At 36.8% G+C, this 16,462-nt stretch overlaps 1 protein-coding gene across 1 annotated transcript; it reads right to left on the minus strand.

The window, feature by feature from the left end:
• Positions 1-3,368: 3,368 nt before the first annotated feature.
• LOC107825228 (transcription factor bHLH18) lies at positions 3,369-5,538 on the minus strand. The gene is made up of 5 exons (XM_016652057.2): positions 5,379-5,538; positions 5,197-5,288; positions 4,649-5,092; positions 4,056-4,433; positions 3,369-3,953 (listed from the first exon to the last, which is right to left on the minus strand). Exons 2-5 carry the CDS (start codon positions 5,230-5,232, stop codon positions 3,861-3,863), a joined length of 951 nt encoding a protein of 316 aa, XP_016507543.1. The 5' UTR covers positions 5,233-5,288; positions 5,379-5,538; the 3' UTR covers positions 3,369-3,860.
• Positions 5,539-16,462: the final 10,924 nt, after the last annotated feature.

A 16,462-nucleotide genomic window follows, 5' to 3' on the forward strand; every position in this document is an offset into this window, starting at 1 on the left:
TGTGCCATTGATAATGAAATCTTTAACAAGGATTTTGGAGTTCTTGTTACAGTTTGGAACCTGATCTGCTAGTGGGCCTTTGCCTGACCATAATATCCCATAAAAGCCTACTAGTTCCAGAGTTAACTTGCCAAATCATGTGCTTTTCTGCATTTTGCCTCTTCTTTAGCATATGCTTCCAAGCATGAGAGTTATCTGATGCCCAAACTTTAGTCACTTTGTGAGATCTAATGCAATATTTCTGTTTCACAAAGGTAGCCCAAAGAGATGATGTAGACCTAAGTATCCACTATCTTTTAGTAGCCAAAGTATCACTGATGTCCTCTATCCTTCTAATACCAATGCCCCCTTCATCAATAGAAATACAAAGATTTTTTGAAGAGCTCCAGTGGTACTTCTTATGTTCAGTATTGGTACCCCAAAACTAATTAGCAAGGTATTTTTCAATAAGTTTAAGCGTACTTTTGGAAGGGGTCATAGCAGAAAGAGTGTGGGTTGGCAAAGATTGGAGGACACTTTTTATCAACACAATCTTGACACCATATGATAGTAGCTTACCTTGCCAACCATTAAAACTTTTAACCACCTTACTAACCATATTATAAAAGGGAGGGGGAAAGAGGATCTCCTTGTTTTAAGCCTTGAGAGGATAAGAAAAGATCATGTCTAGTCCCATTAATAATAATAGAGTACCACACTCCAGAGATGAGATTGAGTATCATATCAGTGCATTGTTATGAAAAGTCAAATTTTCTCAAGACAGAGATAACAAAGAACCAAGACATCCTATCATGGGCTTTGGCCATGTCTAGTTCAATTATAATATTACCACCCTTGTTGACTTGAGAAATATTGTGAATAATTTTTTGGGCCAGCAACACATTTTCTATAATCAATCTTTCTTTCACAAAATTACTTTGATTAATAGAGACCAACTTATGAAGGAGAGGATTTAACCTAAGAGAGAGAATTTTAAAAATAATTTTATTGGTAAAGTTATAGAGACTGATGGGTATGAAATCAGAAAAGCAGGAGGGTGTGTCAATTTTAGGAATCAACACCAGACAAGTATGAGAAAAGAACTTAGTTAAGCTTTTACCCCTGAAGAATTCCAAGACATAGGCCATGATATCCTCCTTATTGATATCACAACATTTACGAAAAAAGTCTCATTATAAATTTATAACCATGTGGTCATACAGTGCTAACGATACTTAGGCTAAATATTGTTACTTTAATCTCTGTTTCATCAGGTATCTCACTCAGAATAAAATTGTCTTCCTCTAAAAGACAATTAAGGATGCAGTCAAGAATTGAAGGATTGAGGTTAGGGTGATGCAAATTGAATAGGGACTGAAAGTGTTTCGCTGCAACTTTGGAAATTTTCTTATCTCCCTTAATCCAATTCCCTTTGTGATTCTAGATTCTATTCACCCGTTGTTTCTTTCTTCTCTCCCTAAGAATACGATAAAAATATCTAATGTTACAATCACCTTCTTCAAACCACTTAACTTGGGACTTTTGTTTAAGTAGAGACTCTTGCATACTCAACTAATTAATATATTCTGCACGGGCCTTGTTAACTTCTTCTCTGGTTTTCCCATTTGATAATATTTTCATTTATATCACCATTCTCCTCCCTGGACTACTGGCTCAATCTCCGGCTAAGAGCCTTAAGTTTGGATTTCAAAACCCACATAGGATTTTCATGAACCTTTATACTCCATACCTCTTTTACAATATCAAAGAACACCCTCTCATTCACCCAGCAGTTAAGAAATCTAAAATATTTGATATAATCCTGATTGTTGCCTAGCCACTTGATAAGAAGAGGTCTATGATCAGAGCCTTCTCACAAGGTGTCTGACTGTACATTTTGAAACAGCTGGTCCCACATATTATTAACAAAAACTCTGTCAAGCCTTTTCTAGATTCTTTTTCTTGGTCTTTTATTATTACACCAAGTAAAGTTAGGACCTATAAATTCAATGTCAGTAACCCCACAATTATCCATACAATTCTGAAACTCAAGGCTTCTATGCATTCTATGAGGCTTTCCATGTAGCTTCTCCCCAGGGTCTAATATGACGTTGAAGTCACCCCCAATGCACCATGGACCATCAACTACCTGATTATCTTGTCCTAAACAATTCCAAAGATCTCTTCTTTCTGCTGAGCTGCACTTGGCATATAGTCATGAATATATTCTAATTGTCAATAGCATTCTTCATCCTGATAGTGACATGTTGATCTCCATTGTAAGTAAATCTGTGCGGTTATTTGCATTCCAAAAATATTAAATTTGCCCATTGCTATTGGATAGACAATATTGGTATCCTAGGAATTTTTTGTAGCCATCTACCTTTTCTTTACTAACAAAAGGTTCAAAGATAGCCAAAAATTGAGTTTTGTTGATGTCGATTAGCTTTTTCAATATGTGAATGGCCTTTTTAGACCTCACCCCTCTAATATTCCAGAAGATTGCACTAATCATAAGAACTAAGAGGGTGTTATCTTCCTTTTGTTTCCTTCTCTAAGAAGGATGAGTTTTTTGTCTATGTCTTCTGCCACCCTTTCTGGTTTCACTTCTTCCTCTTTTCTCGATTTCATGTTTTCCTGTATATTGATCATTGTCTGATTCCTCAATGTCATTCACTTCTATATCATTGATAGGAGCGTATGCATTCTTGAGGTATTTTGTAGTATTTGCTGCTAAATTTGATGTTGTCTTGAGCTCATTGTAAGCATTTAAATCAACTACCAACTGCAGCCCTGGTATATTTTTAATATCCGTCGGAACACTAGAAGAGCTAGAGCTACAAGCCTCATGTTTGTTATCCCCTTTCTGAATTTGCTCTTTCTTATTTTCCCCATTCTTGCTATTTCCTTCTATTGATACTGCCTGAACTTCTTTCCCCTTAAGTGTATTTGGTGCTTTCTCAATCCTTGCATTGTACATTCATAGGTTTATACAAAATTAACATTGGGAACTCTAATTTGGAAAACTCGTGGAGGCTAATTATATTAATGTATTTAATTTGCCTTTTATTAATGATCTTAAAGCTAATTTGTTCACTTCTTTAAATATCGATAAGTAATATTGTGAATTCTTTTTGCATTTGTGTTTGGACGAATTTACTATACTCCCAGCTTCTAAATTGATAAGGGGTGAAAATCATAGTATGGTGGCGTATGTTCAATGTCAAGAATAATCAAGAAACAACAAATTTATTTCAAGTGATTTCTACAACTACAAATCTATTTCAAGTAAGTGCAACATACACATTGGTTTATTGTTTAGAGATGTTCGCCCCGGGATGTATTTCCAACAGAATTCCAGAACTAAAATCTTTTAGAACATTGGTAAAGACTAAAGAGTAAAGACTGAGGTTTAATTTTTCACTAAAATCCAATAAAGATGTGCTTATTACACCGTGGAGACAAGAGTACACATAAAGCGGTTCACACAAAAAGGCAAACACTAGTTAGTTAAATCCCAAAAGAGAAGAAACAAAAAGATAAACGTGCATGCACTGTAGCAGATCCTCAAAGGAAAACAAGACCACTTTAGTGGAATTCCATGACTTGTCAAAAAGATGGAGCCAGTCTCTCCGATTGTAGCACGTGAGACAATTATAAAACGGGGTCCCAACTTGTAACCCGCAAACAGGCCAAAGCACCTCACTAATCCACAATTATGGAAACCATTTACACTAAACCAAGTCATTAGTACCCCACTTCCAGGTAATCTGGATCCGCAAAAAGAGATCTGCTGCAAACATTATCACTTAATAGGATATTGACAATGGAACATAGCCAATGACCTTAAATTAACTTCTAAAAATCTTGAAAATTCTTCTCTATGCTGTAAGAGTGGTGTCTTCTTCTTTCATCATAACCGCACGGATTCTATTCGCAACATGATTTGGTGTCATACTCAATTTATAATCCATCTGTCAAATTAAATGGCCATAATATTAGAATTAACATAAAGCAATTGGAGTAATTGATAGTTTGAACCTTGAATAAATTTTAAAGGAATATTAAGATAGTACCTGAGCAATAATGGTCATGTGGGTAGTGCTGTAGCCAAAAGGCATAACGCTGGAGCTAATGATAGAAAGATGAAGCTTCTCTACTTCGTTGTATATTTCTTTTATTATCCCGGTTTGCTTTTTGCAATAAATACTAATCATAAAATTCCCGTCTGAAACTCTAACTTCAATATCTGGAAATGATCGGTCAGTGCTAATGCTGGAGTTTTCATCAGAAGACGAGGAGTACTCATCATAACTGGAGAGAACACGAGCTCTCTTCACTGCAACCGCCGATTCGTCGCTACAATTCTTGGCTTTTTCCTCGAGAGTTTTTACTTGTTCTTCAAGTTGTTTTATATATTTGATCGCATCTCCGAGTACTGATGCTTTGTCTAACTGTTAAAAGAGTTAATTAGAAATTAAACATCAATATATTTGTAGTGCTATGGAAATTAATTCTCTTAATAAGTGGAGAATTAAGATATGAAGAAACACTAGCACTACATCAAATGTTCATTTGTTATATTTTTCAGCACATAGAAATTGAGATTTGATTAATTTAAGTAGCGATCGATCGATAAAAAACTAAAAGAGGAAACAAAAGGATTTACCTTCTTTAGGTTGGGGATGAGGGTAGATAGAGCTATGAAGCGCTGAGTGAGGCGTTCTCTTCGCTTTCTTTCTGCCATAACGTGGTCTTGTGCCTGCAAACTAGTCCTATTGTAACTCTTCTTCTGAGTAGTAATATCAGCAGCACCAAATCCCAAGGCCTGGATTAGATTTTGGCTATCACCAAAATCATCACAATCCGTCGTAGAAACTGAAGACGAGAAGTTTAGGGTAGTTCCAGATGTCAACTGATCAGTCTTGACTGAGGTGTAGTTCAAATTTTCAAAGTGGTTTGTGGCTACAGTAGTAGTATTGGCTGATGGCGAACTGGAGTAGCCATAATTGCAAGAGGAGAAGGGCTTGTTGAAAGGCAGTTCGTTCAATGGGGTCATCATCTGGCTGTGATTATTGTTGATAAAGGAATGATCATTCATATTAGTCCTCTCCTGTATTGGTTAATTTCGAAATAAAACGTTACCGTAGGGTACATAAAATCAAATAACAGAACTCTTTAAAGCAAAAGGAACGAGTTTTAATTTTATTGTCGTACCATTTCAGACCACCATGTAGCCGATGACATATCCATTGTTGGCAAGTTGGGCTCCTTAATGATCAATTCTCTCTTAGCTTTAGATCCTGTCTCTGCAATCCAATCACAATCAGTATCTTTCTAGATCTTTGGTGAAGAAAAAGAGAATGTATAAGGTCTCATCAAAAGAGGGATAAGCTTACCTTAGAGCCAAATTAAAGGGCTTTCGATTTCAGCTGGTGTACGTGATCTGATGGTCAAGTGTAGGAATTCGTAGTGTCTTTATAGTTGCTTGAATGTTTGCGTTGACTGCAAAAGTATATGAAAAAATCAAATAAAACAGAAAACGTACAGGTGGAAATTTTCCTCAATTATTGTGTTCTCACTCTCTCTATATATAGTTAATTACACCTCTAAGGAAACTTCTATCACTACTTAAAATAATCGAACAGGCACGTGTTAAAAGTTTCGACTTTCGAGTTATTTCTTTGTTGCCGAGTACGTATTACCTTTTTGACCAACTCCCTCTTCCCCTCCGACTTTACTCACCAGTCACCAGTTATGTTAGAGCAGCTACGTGCCGCTTCAATTTTGAAACCAATTTGTATCCGAGTATTTTTCGTGTACCAGTGCATGTGAATAACTTTTGCTTTCCGAAACTTTAGCCTAATACTAGACCTTAACACCTCTTATCCTCAAGTTAAGAGAAAGTTCATGGATAGATTCAATACAAATATAGGAGTATTTTTTATAGGAAAAAAAATTCTTTTATATTCTTTCAGTTTTTTTAGGTGCTTACAACTACTACATTTGCAGGATGTCAATAATCGTACCTGGATAAATGCATAAAGGAGTTTCCTTCCAGCTAAACCAAGCATAAGTACTATAGGAAATACATTATATTGGGGGTTTTCTTATAAAAGAGAATTCGCATTTTTTGCATCCCAATTTCAGACCTTGCTACTTCATTCGCCAAATTTGTTCTAGTTCGAATTCTCAAATTACATCCTTAAATTTTAGGGATCTTTACACAAATAGCCGGCCATATTAATTGTTTATTTTTTCTAGCCATATACATAGATTATACATTAATTATACACAATTATACACATACAATACATAAATTATGCATACATTATACTTTCACCGGCTATTTTTAGTTTAAATAATTGGGTGGACGGCTATTTGGGTTAATTCTTTTAAATTTTAGGGTAAAGGCAATACAAACCCAGTTTCAATTTGACATATAGTCCCACTTAGTATTTTTAAAATAATAAATTCCTCCAACATAAACATTTTTGTAAGACATATTTTTTAAATAGTTAAATGAATTAAATTCATCATGAAATTGTAGATTTATGTAAAATAACATAATTAGTAGGATAATGTCAAATATTTTAGAACTTTAAAATGAAAATGGTCTTATAAATTGCTACAAAGTAAATAGTATAATCTTTATTTTCCACTTTATGGGATCCGTTTAATTGGTAGCACAAAGGGTCTTTTCATGACATTAGGATGCCTCGGTAACTGACCAGCCAATATAGATGGATAAATTATCAAGAATGGAAATTTTACCTCCAATAATAAAGGTTTACACCATATTTATTATAAATTAAAACTTTTTTAAAATATTATTTTCTATAGCTATCTTTTATTTTTATAGCAAAATAAGTATTTATGGTATACACTATTATTAAGGCATTAAATACGCTATGTACCATTTTTCTCTATCGTTCTTTCGGTTATTCTCTCCCAAAATCACATCAAGATATTTCTTCTTTCTCTCTCCACGATCTCTCTCTCACATCAAAATTGTATTCGCGATTTTTTTCTCACAACACGATCCTCTCACAACACGATCCTCTCTCACACTTTCAACGTTTTTGCTCCATACATTCATGGTAAGTGTAAAATTTTTTGGGTTTTTGGTTCGTTCAAGCTTCTTCTTTTTCTCTTCACTTTTTATTTTTTTTTAAAATCTTCACAATTTTTAGGTTTTTAGCAGAAAACTTCAAATTTCATGTTCAATGGCTGATTCAACAACTTTGAAACAAGAGGGCCACTACGACTTTCTTCTACGCTGGATGTTGCAATGGATTCCTCTATACGGATACTGCAATATTTTTTTACGCCGGAGAAGATTCGAGGCCGGGATTTTTGTTCGTCTCCATTTTTAGTTTTAATATAATGTATACAATATTTTGCTTGGCCGGAAAACGCCATTTCCAGTGAACTTTCTTCTCTTCTTTGCTATTTAGTCACATATAATGATACAAATACATTGTATTTTGTACAAATTCATTCAAATATATTGTATTTTTGCATAAATATATTTTTTTGCTTGTATTTATGTATTTCGAAGATTTATATTTTTTCAAAACAGCTGAATACATCTGTATTCATGCATGAATATATCTGTATCAGGATATAAATATTGAAATACACTGAATACAAACATTAAAATATAACAAAATATAAATAATGAATACATTTAATTTTAAAATACAGTAAAATACACTGAATACAAATAGAAATATAGTGAATACAACCAATGAAATATACTAAATACAACAATAATAACATGTATTAGGAATAATTAATATACTATTAATACAAATATATTTGACTGTACTTTATATAAAATAGCGAATACAGTAAATACAAACATTGAATCTAATGAATGCAATAGTAAAAATAAATAAATTAAAACACACTAAACACAAAAGTTATATACAACTGAAAAATCATTCTAATTAATTAGGTTGATAATGAGGCATGTTAGAATTGATTTTGTTGAGTTATATTAGGAGTATATCACGCTAATTGATATTATTTCTGTTATTAGACAGATGGACATACCTATTAAGGTGATTACCGTTACTGTATTCATGAATACATGGCGCGAATACATGCGCGTACAGCTGGACGGCCCTGATTTTAGGCCCTTTTTGCTGCTGTATTCATGAATATTGCAGCGCGAATACATGTGAATACATGAACGTACAGCTGGACTGCCCTGATTTTAATCGTTTTTTTGTCACGACCCAACTAGAGGGTCATGACTAGCACCCGGGCCATACTTGCCGAGCACCAACGTGCATTTTATCTAACCTTCCTTATTATCTTTAAGGACCGATAAGATCAATATAAATAGTAGACATGGTATCATGAACATCCAACAATGAAAGATAATGTCATAAACATATATAACATGGGATGACAAGACTGTCAATAAACTATATATAAGGTACGAGCTACCATGCTGCCATGAAAGACTATACAACAAAAATCAGCCGACAAGACATTCTAAACCATACATAAGTCGACACCTGTCTATGAGCCTCTAAAGGAACATAAGTGCTACAACATTGCCGGAACAGGGCTCCGACATACCCATAATGTCTATAACAAAAATGCATACCAAGACCATGGCAAGTCCGGAGAAGGGATCTTGCCAATAAGCACTGAACTGGACAGCCTACTGTGGTGGGGGAGCTGCGTCTACCTGTCTATCAGGACCTGCAGCACGACATGCAGCGTCCACAAATAAAAAGGACGTCAGTACGAATAAAGTATTGAGTATGTGAGGCAGGAAAACATAAGTAAGAACAGTAATATAAACAGGGATAGAAAATATATAACCTGTGACATCTGGGTACCTCTGAGGGCTACTGACATGAAATACATGATACATACATATATATATATACATAAACTTTTAAAACATACGTCTTTGTGGGCATCACCATCATCATATCGTACCCGGCCGTAATAGGCTCGGTAAAACGTACCCGACCACGTGGAGCTCGGTAAAAGCCAACTGATCAGTGGTTGCACAATAGGTGCCATACACGACCGACTATAGCGCGGCTCGGTAGAGTAAAATAGATACATATATATGATGCATGCTGGACTCATTGGAATCACATTTTGAACCTTTCGGAGTGACGTAAGGTCGGTATCCTTCGTACACGTTATTAGGATTAACTCTTCATCAAGAATCTTATAAGAATCAGGAACTACCAACAACATTGATAATATAAGAATAAGAGAAGTAACATCAATATCAATCGTTTCATAAGAAGGGCAGCAATGTAAGTACTTCTAGCTTCAAAGAGTAGAGTATCTTTGGGAGCTCGTTCATTAAATTATGTACAATCGGAGTCATGCAAAAGAATGAAGGAGATAGCCTCACATACCTTGTATATACTGCCCAACCTCAAGCTATGCAAATGTCACGACTCCTTAGTCTACAATAAGAGAAATGACACTATCATTATCGTTTAAGCGTCATAACTATTATGTATCGACCGCAACCTATTTTACGATGAAACGGACAGCACCTCCCCTATTTATATGACTTCCCACAAGTCAATACAATCACCAAACAGCCCAAACAATATCATTAATAATCATATTGAGCCTCCAAAACAGTCCACCAACCAACAACATTACTACCAAGCCTTTCGATATATATTTCACAAGTTCTAGCTTCAATGACTTAGCCGCAACTTGGATAATCTTAAATATATATATATAGAGTAAGAGGTTCCTTACTTTTAAACAGAAAGAACAACTCCAATTTGACCTTAATTTTCCACGAAATATCCCTCCAATTCTGCCACAAGAACAAGGAAGCGAAACTAGCAATTAATTCGGGCTTTTCGGCACTAGAATTACTTTAGAAGACTTGAAATCACCTAGGGTTGATATTAAAAATTTTAAGATGTATTTACAGAACATAAAACACTTAAAACAACCTCCCATACGAGCTGGAACAACACAAAAAATCAGCAACAACAAGAAGAGCAAGAAACTTACTAGCGCTACGGGATTCCCGACATTTGATTTGTGTTGTTTGCCCTTTGTTTGGGTCTTGGATCATGAGAGAACCTTGAGAGACTATTTTTAGGGTTCTAAGGTCTGAATATACTGAAAAATAATGACTTAAAACGGGGTTGAGGTATCATATATATATCCATATGTCTTAAACCGCCTATGTAGGCCCCATAGAGAGCTGTTTGGCGCACTCTCGCGAAAACGTGAATATCTCTCTATTCCGAGATCGTATCGACGAACTGTTTAATGTGTTGGAAACTAGACTCATAGATCTTCAATTTGATAGGTATATCACCCCATAATTCTAAGTACATTGGGAGAAAAATGTAGTAACATTTGACCTAAAGTTTAAGTAAAATTATAAATGTAAGTTGCGACAACTTTTATCGACTTTTGTTTCATAACTCGCTTGACTTCAAGACTTATGATACGGATATTATATAATTCAAATACATTAAAACATGACCTCTTGGGACAATTAATCACCTCTAGTGTTACCCGAAAATACGGGTTATAACATCCTTGATTCGTTTAACTTCAAATACTTGTTAACCACTCTTATACACCCTTGTATCGTTTAAGACCAATAGGATTAATTTCTTATCATCTCAAAGATAATCTCTTCTTCGATTTACGTCGACTAACTTACGACGTGATCTAAGGTACGCGAATGTGGGTTGTAACATTTTTACTGCTGTATTCATGAATACATGCGCGAATACATGCGCGTACAACTGGACTGCCCTGAATTTTTAGGCACTTTTTGCTGTTGTATTCATGAATATAGCAGATATCGCGAATACACACCGTAACAACTAAATAGTAGCTATAGGAAGTAATTATGTACTCCCTCTGTTCCAGTTTATATGAACCTATTTTTTTTTTGGTTTGTCACTACATAATAGTAATTTCCGAAAATTTCTAGTTAAAAATTACGAAGAAAACAAATGACAATGACTTTAAGAAAATACAGAAATTTTAAAGAAGGATAAAGGAAAGATTGGTGAGTAGTGGGGCCAAACGTCGAATTCCTCTTGGGGCAAGCAACGTCATCGGTGCAACCTCGTGAATTATCCTTCATTGGTTAACATCACAGTTGTTTAAGGAGAAAATAATACTCGTATTTTAAATTCCAACTTGATGACCAAACGTGATTAAAAATATTCAACTTTCAAGCATAATAATGAAACTTCTTTAATTACCAACTTGATTAACCTTTATTTGCTCCCCTCCTGTTGTTTCTTTTCTTTATCCTTCAAATTAATGCGTAAAATTATCAAAAAGGAAGAGATGAAATGAGCGGGTTGGGCTAATTCTGTTTGTTAAAATTGACCGAGTCAATAAATGGACGGAATTGATCTGTCCAAAAATTACTTGGACTGAAATGAGCTGGGTCAAGATGACTAAAATTTAGCTTATAGCCCAACTCGTCCAACTCTTACCAAGCTTTAATTAATATATATTATTTTTTATGAATTATTTAATTACCAAATAAGATTTTTTTTCTTTTATTATTATTATTATGCTCATATAACATATCAAATAAAAAAATTTATTTTAAAGATATTTTAGTAAAGTTACTTATGAATCAATTTGGACTAAAAATCATCTCAATTTTAGATATGATAAGATGAATTGGATCAAGATGAGCTGAATTCAATAAATGGACGTTTCAATGATTAGCCCAATTTTAGACTGATTGGTCGAGTTAAATGAGTTTGGGCTCAAATTTCCACCCCTAAATGAAACTGATTAATCCCCTCTCATGATCCTATTCACTTTTCTCGGTTAGCATTTTTAACTTTTGATTTCAATGCTCGACGACTCTTTTTCTTTGGTATTTCGGTCATCAATTTCTTTTTTAGGAAAGAATGCAAACAAAGTTGATTAAATGCAGCAACATAAAACTTTGTAAAGCACCATCAAGAGGATATGATTCCAACCTCTTGTTAAGTTGGACTTGAACTTTTTGTTTATCCTCAAAATCAATCAGATAACAATTGAATTTATACGTGGTTTTAAGGATACATGATCTATCTTGATACAAAACGAGAAATCATATTAATATTAAAATTAATGATGAAAAAGTAAACGCAAACCACACAAGTTGAACAATCTTGGCCTTGAAGGTTGGTCACCTTTGAGCCAAAAATGCTTTAATCGATGCCGAAACAGAATGATGTGATAATAAGAACTAGAAATAACAGTATATTGCTTTGGGATGCGTGTTAGAATGTGTGCGATGAATTATCCGACTCCCTTTTATATAGCAGAACAGTCCTACTCTAGGTACATTTCTATTAAAGGTAAAAATCTTTTGATTTGCTAATTGCTGGCTCCTTGCCGATATGCGTCGAGATTCCCGTCGTAATATCCGTCCGATCACGGATATTTTGGTCTTCTGTTTGTTATTTCCGAGCTCGCTCGAGGCTAAGGTCGAGACCGGAATCAACCTTCCTCGAGGGTAGGTCTTCCGACCTCAGGTTCTAGCTTGGTGAGGCTCGAGGTCAATCTCTAGTCTGTGGTCGCCACGTTCCAAGCCAAATCTACCAAGTTGTAGTCAGGCTCAATTTCGACCGTATACAGATAGTCTTCTCATTTTTCGGAGAGTAGATGACGAGAAACGACATGAACTTCCGATCCTGACCTCGGTATTGTGTGACAAAAATGATAAAACAGTCAAAACATCTCATCAGTCAAGTTTTAATGGCATTAAATGTATATCAGTTGCCAGTCGGCCACTCCCAGATATGAACAATCGCTGAGAAACTATAAATACCCCCTCATTATCTCATTCAAACTTTACTTTCAAACCTTCTGCCCTCGTACCTTAGAAATCTCAATATTCCCAAACATTAATTTTCTGATTATTCTGAAATCCCTATATAAGAACTTCTGTTCTTTATCCCAAATTATCAAACATATTCTTTTAACTTCCTCTTTTCCCTTAATTTTCCAAAGAAATGGCGAAGACCTTAAAGTCCGCTCCCTAAAAAGAAACTCCCTCTACCTCGCGACCTGCTGAAGAGGAAAATGCTTCGTCTGCTGCTACTGAGGAAATAGCACTGGAGCCCCCTTGAAGATGTTCGTTCCCGAGGGGTGCCCGACCGGTGCTGATTTCAAGGTCGAGAAAACCTCCTCGGTACCGGGTCGATGCGAGCCGGTCTCGAGGTATATATATACTCGGTCATCGATAGCTTCCTCTCCAAGGTCAAGGAGGATTGTAATTGGGTTGGTAAGTATGTGGTTGTGCCTACGCCCGAGGAAGAGATTACTACCCACGTGGAGGGTTTTTTAAGTGTTTACACTTATCCCTTCACGTTGGGCCCCTTGGATCTGGTCATCATCGCCTTCTGCAAGAGGTACACGGTTTTGACCTGTTGACTGAAATTGAGAATGCCAAGGTACTTGAAGCCAATGCCAGGATGCTGGCTTATCCCGATGAGGAAGATTCCGAGGGGTCTGAAGATTCAAGTGAGTCCGAAGGTGGCGGAGACCCCGGAGGCAATGATGCGGCCACCGACGAAGACTAGGCCACTTAGGATCCTTTTAGATGTTGTTGTCTTTTGGATATGAATATATAAGGCTTTTTTTCCATTTCACAGCTTTTGAATTTTTCCTTTTGCTTTATTATTTGTATTCACAAAGATCGAAATGCCTTAGCATGAAATAATTAGGTTATTTCTGAAGGTTCAAACAAACCTTACCTTTACATCATTCTGTTTTAAGGCATCCTTGGAGTTCGGCGTTACCGAAAAATTTCTCCCAAAGCAAGTAATTTAGTTTATAGCTTGCCGAGGGTAGCCTTTAAAATCGGTTATGAATTTTTTTTTTGTAGGCCTTGTTTTTGTTACGGGTCTCGGATGTGTCCAAGATGTGTTAATATGGCCGTAGCCTTTTTAGTTCGGGTGTAGCCCAATGGGCTTATTTTTTCGAGTTATCCGGGCTTGCCTAAGATAACTGTCCCCGAGTGGGGGCGGCCGTGGCCTTTGAAATTCGGGGGTTGCCTTATAGGTCTTATACTCCCGAGGTCTGATAGCTTGGACCGTCCGAGTTTGTTTTCAAACGGCAGTCCCTGAGTGATTGTTTGAACTCGGGTTAAGGCGGCCCTTCGGCTTGAAACCTTTATGGGATCGGAAGTAGGGAATTCCTTAAGAAATGCAAATAAAATTTTTTAATGGACGAGATGTTTGCAAGGAAGAGACTTCTCTTTATTCTTGTGCATCATAGTAATACATGTGTACATGCTTTGTGTCAGGGTTCGAGCAGTCTATGTGAGCACAATTTATCAGAGGGTAACGCCCCCGGGGTTGATCAAAGAGAGGCCTCAAATGCTGAAGTCTATTTGTGTATCGATCGAGACCCTTCAATCCTGATGTCTCTTTCCATGCTAAAGTCGATATCAGAGGCTAACGCCCCCGGGGTTGATCGAAGAGAGGCCTCAAATGCTGTTGTGATCATCGTCACCGGTTCATTACCAACCTTCGATTCTAAGTTAGCACAATTTATTTGTTTCCTCGTTAAAAACCTTGCGGTAAAACTCATTTGGGACAAAATCGGTTCAAGGAAAAAAGAGTGCAGCACGTGCTTTCAGACCTAAAATTTCGTATCATCCCTTGTTGGCTACCTGCAAGCGTTAGTTTAAAATGTAAATAAAAGAAAGAATGGGGTCATACCTTAGCAGTAATATCGCTTCAAGTGAGTTATATTCCACTTGTTCGGTAGTTGCTCGCCGTTCATTGTTCCGAGTTTGTAAGATCTTTTTCTGGTGATCTGGATAATTTGGTACGGTCCTTCCTAGTTCGGTCCCAATTTCCCTTTATTTGATTCTGGGTGCTCAATGTGACCTTTCTTAGTACGAAGTCCCCGGTATTGAAGTGTCGAAGGTTGGCTCTTCGATTGAAATACCTTTTGATCCGCTATTTTTTGGCGGCCAACTGGACAAGGGCAGCTTCGTGACTTTCATCTAATTTCTCCAGGCTCATACTCATAGCCTCATCATTTTATTCCTCTATTGCATATCAGAATTTGATACTTGGTTCTCCGACCTCGACCGGTATCAAATCTTTGGCTCCATAAACCAAAGAAAATGAGGTAGCCCCGATACTGGACTTCAAGGTCGTACGGTATGCCCATAGGACTTCTAGTAGTACTTCCTTCCTTCTTCCTTTGGCATCGGTTAACCTCTTTTTGAGGTTTTGGAGTATGGTTTTGTTGGTAGATTCAGCTTGTCCATTCTTACTAGGGTGATAAGGTATTGATAGGATCCTTTTGATCTTTTGGTCTTCAAGGAATTTGGTTATTTTGCTTCCGATGAATTGTTTTCCGTTATCGCATACAATATCGGCCAGCATTCCGAATCGGCATATGATGTGGTCCCAAATGAAATAGATGACTTCCTTCTCCCTGACCTTCTTGTACACCTGGGCTTCCACCCATTTAAAAAAATAGTCAGTCATAAACATTATAAATTGAGTTTTACCGGGTGCCCATGCAAGGGGGCCAACGATGTCCATTTCACACTTCATGAACGGCCATGGTGACAAAATCGAATGTAGCAGCTCCCCAGGTTGATGAATCATAAGAGCATGTCTTTGGCATTCATCACATTTTCGAACGAACTCCTTTGCGTCTTTTTCCATGTCGATCCAGTAATAACTAGCTTTGACTATTTTTCGAACCAGCGATTCGGCGCCCGAGTGATTTCTACAGGTACCTTCGTGGATTTCCCTAAAAACATACTCAGTATCCCCCGACCCTAGACATATTGCAAGTGGTCCATCTAATGTACTTTTGAACAGGGTTCCGTCTTCGGATAGGCTAAATCGGGTTGCCTTTGTACGCATGGCCCTTGATTCTTTTGGATCCGAGGGCAGTTTACCGATCCCAAGATATTCTACGTACTTATTCCTCCAGTCCTAAGTTAGGCTCGTTGAGTTGATCTCGATGTGGCCTTCTTCCACCACCGATCTCATAAGTTGTACGACTTCTCCCGAGTTGAACTCGTCGTCTTCGACCGACGACCCCAAGTTAGCGAGAGCATCGACCTTGCTATTTTGATCCCGAGGTACATGTTGGAAAGTCCATTCTTTGAACTGATGTAAAGTCACCTGTAACTTGTTCAAGTATCTTTGCATTCGTTCTTCTCTTACCTCGAATATTCCATTAACTTGGTTTACCACAAGGAGGGAGTCACACTTGGCTTCGATCACCTCTGTCCCCAAGCTTTTGTCTAGTTCAAGTCTTGCAATCATGGCCTCATATTCAGCCTCGTTGTTAGTCAATTTCATACTCTTAATAGATTGTGTAATTATATTACCTGTTGGCGGCTTTAGTACGATGCCAAGTCCGGACCCTTTTGTGTTTGAGGCGCCGTCTGTAAAGAGGGTACAGGTTCCCGAGGAAGTTCCCGAGTTAACCAATAACTCTCTTTCGACCTTGGGTA

Source organism: Nicotiana tabacum, chromosome 17 (genome assembly GCF_000715075.1).
Source record: "Nicotiana tabacum cultivar K326 chromosome 17, ASM71507v2, whole genome shotgun sequence".
Taxonomy (NCBI): Eukaryota; Viridiplantae; Streptophyta; class Magnoliopsida; order Solanales; family Solanaceae; genus Nicotiana; species Nicotiana tabacum.

What these genes read in the sequence shown, in the direction of transcription:
- LOC107825228 (XM_016652057.2), bottom strand. Translation starts at nt 5,232, where the DNA reads ATGGATATGTCATCGGCTACATGGTGGTCTGAAATG. An exon ending in CTACATGGTGGTCTGAAATG is followed by an intron (nt 5,093 to 5,196) that starts GTACGACAATAA and finishes TAACCAATACAG; the next exon opens with GAGAGGACTAATATGAATGA. An exon ending in ACATGACCATTATTGCTCAG is followed by an intron (nt 3,954 to 4,055) that starts GTACTATCTTAA and finishes TTAATTTGACAG; the next exon opens with ATGGATTATAAATTGAGTAT.